At 42.1% G+C, this 1680-nt stretch overlaps 1 protein-coding gene across 1 annotated transcript; it reads left to right on the forward strand.

Annotated features, from left to right (window-relative positions):
- Positions 1 to 420: 420 nt before the first annotated feature.
- LOC119536186 (olfactory receptor 8B3-like) lies at positions 421 to 1356 on the forward strand. The gene has a single exon (XM_037838889.1). The coding sequence runs from the start codon at positions 424 to 426 to the stop codon at positions 1354 to 1356; it is 933 nt and encodes a 310-aa protein (XP_037694817.1). The 5' UTR covers positions 421 to 423.
- Positions 1357 to 1680: the final 324 nt, after the last annotated feature.

Here is a 1680-nt window from a genome sequence, read left to right on the forward strand (position 1 = left end):
ACAGATTGCTCTGTGGTGTCCAGTCCACGCAGTTCCTGGCTTTTTACCTACTTTCCTGGAGGAGTAACTAAAACATACAGCTCACCAGTCTGCCATCTTGCCCCGCCTCTTCGACATCAACCTCTTCCTTCTCTTTTGTCCTTTGGTTTTTCCAGCTGTCATGTTTTCCTGTGGCAGCACTTGTCTTCACACTGTGGGGTAAGTTGTGAGAGTTATTTAATATAATTAGTTTTAAGGACTCTAATAAGGGTAAATTGATGTTTTTGCTACCAGGGATAAAGGCAGCTTCTATGGGTCCAGGTTGGGCTAATCTCAGACATTCCCACTGTAGAGCCCACTCGTGGGTGGAGATGTTGTGGAAAGATCTGGATGGTCCTCTAATATAAGTCCATTCTCTTGTCCCCACAGATCCCCCATAGAAGAATGACTACTGAAAATGGCTCTTTAGTGACTGAGTTCATACTGGTGGGAATAACAGACCACTCAGATCTCCAACTCCCTCTGTTCTTCTTGTTCCTAGCACTGTATATGGTCACCATGCTGGGAAACTTGGGCTTGATAACTCTAATTGGGCTGAATTCCCACCTTCACACCCCCATGTACTTTTTCCTCTTTAACCTGTCCTTCACAGACCTCTGTTATTCTTCTGTTTTTACACCAAAAATGCTGATCAACTTCATATCGAAGAAGAATATTATCTCCTACCAGGGGTGCATGGCTCAGCTCTACTTCTTCTGCTTTTTTGCCATCTCTGAGAGCTACGTGCTGACATCAATGGCCTATGATCGCTATGTGGCCATCTGTAATCCACTCTCATATAACATTGCCATGTCCCCTAAAGTGTGTTCCAACCTTATGTTTGGTTCATACTTGATGGCATTTTCTACTGCTATGACCCACACTGGATGCATGCTGAGACTGACCTTCTGTGATGCCAACACCATCAACCATTATTTCTGTGACATCCTCCCTGTGCTCCAGCTCTCCTGCACAAGCACCTATGTCAATGAGCTGGTGTTGTTCATTGTAGCAAGCATCAATATCTTTGTGCCCAGTCTCACCATCTTTATCTCTTATGGATTCATTCTCTCCAGCATCCTGCACATGAATTCCACTGACAGCAGGTTCAAAGCCTTCAGCACCTGCAGTTCCCACATAATAGCTGTTTTACTGTTTTTTGGGTCATGTTCATTTACTTATCTCCAGCCATCTTCTGAAAGGTCTATGAATGAGGGAAAAATCTCTTCTCTCTTTTACACTAATGTGGTTCCCATGATGAACCCCTTAATCTACAGCTTGAGGAACAAAGATATTAAACTTGCCCTGAGAAAGACCCTGCATAGGAGAAATTTTTGATTATAAATGGGATCTCCTCTGTAGGTAGTTTCAGGACAAGGAGGTTCACTGTGTTAATTTGGTTATAGCATTCTTACCCTGTTTCTTTATTATCATGGTGAAGGAAATTTGAGCCTTCTCTCACTAATTTATGTTCACTTTGTTTAGAGTAGGTCTTCTTTTCCTCACCATTTTCACATTTCACATCTTCACATTTATTTCTCTTTTTCCCATCATTCCTGTTTGAGAATAACATGAAGGAAGGAATTTATTTTATCTGTGATTTCATTGTCTGAACTTTCTTTCCTCCTGCAATATGATGACTCATCCTGCAGTGGTTGTCAT

The sequence above is a fragment of the Choloepus didactylus genome, chromosome 6, assembly GCF_015220235.1.
Source record: "Choloepus didactylus isolate mChoDid1 chromosome 6, mChoDid1.pri, whole genome shotgun sequence".
In the NCBI taxonomy this organism is placed as follows: domain Eukaryota; kingdom Metazoa; phylum Chordata; class Mammalia; order Pilosa; family Megalonychidae; genus Choloepus; species Choloepus didactylus.

Coding starts and splice junctions, on each gene's coding strand:
- LOC119536186 (XM_037838889.1), top strand. CDS start 424: ATGACTACTGAAAATGGCTCTTTAGTGACTGAGTTCATACTGGTGGGA.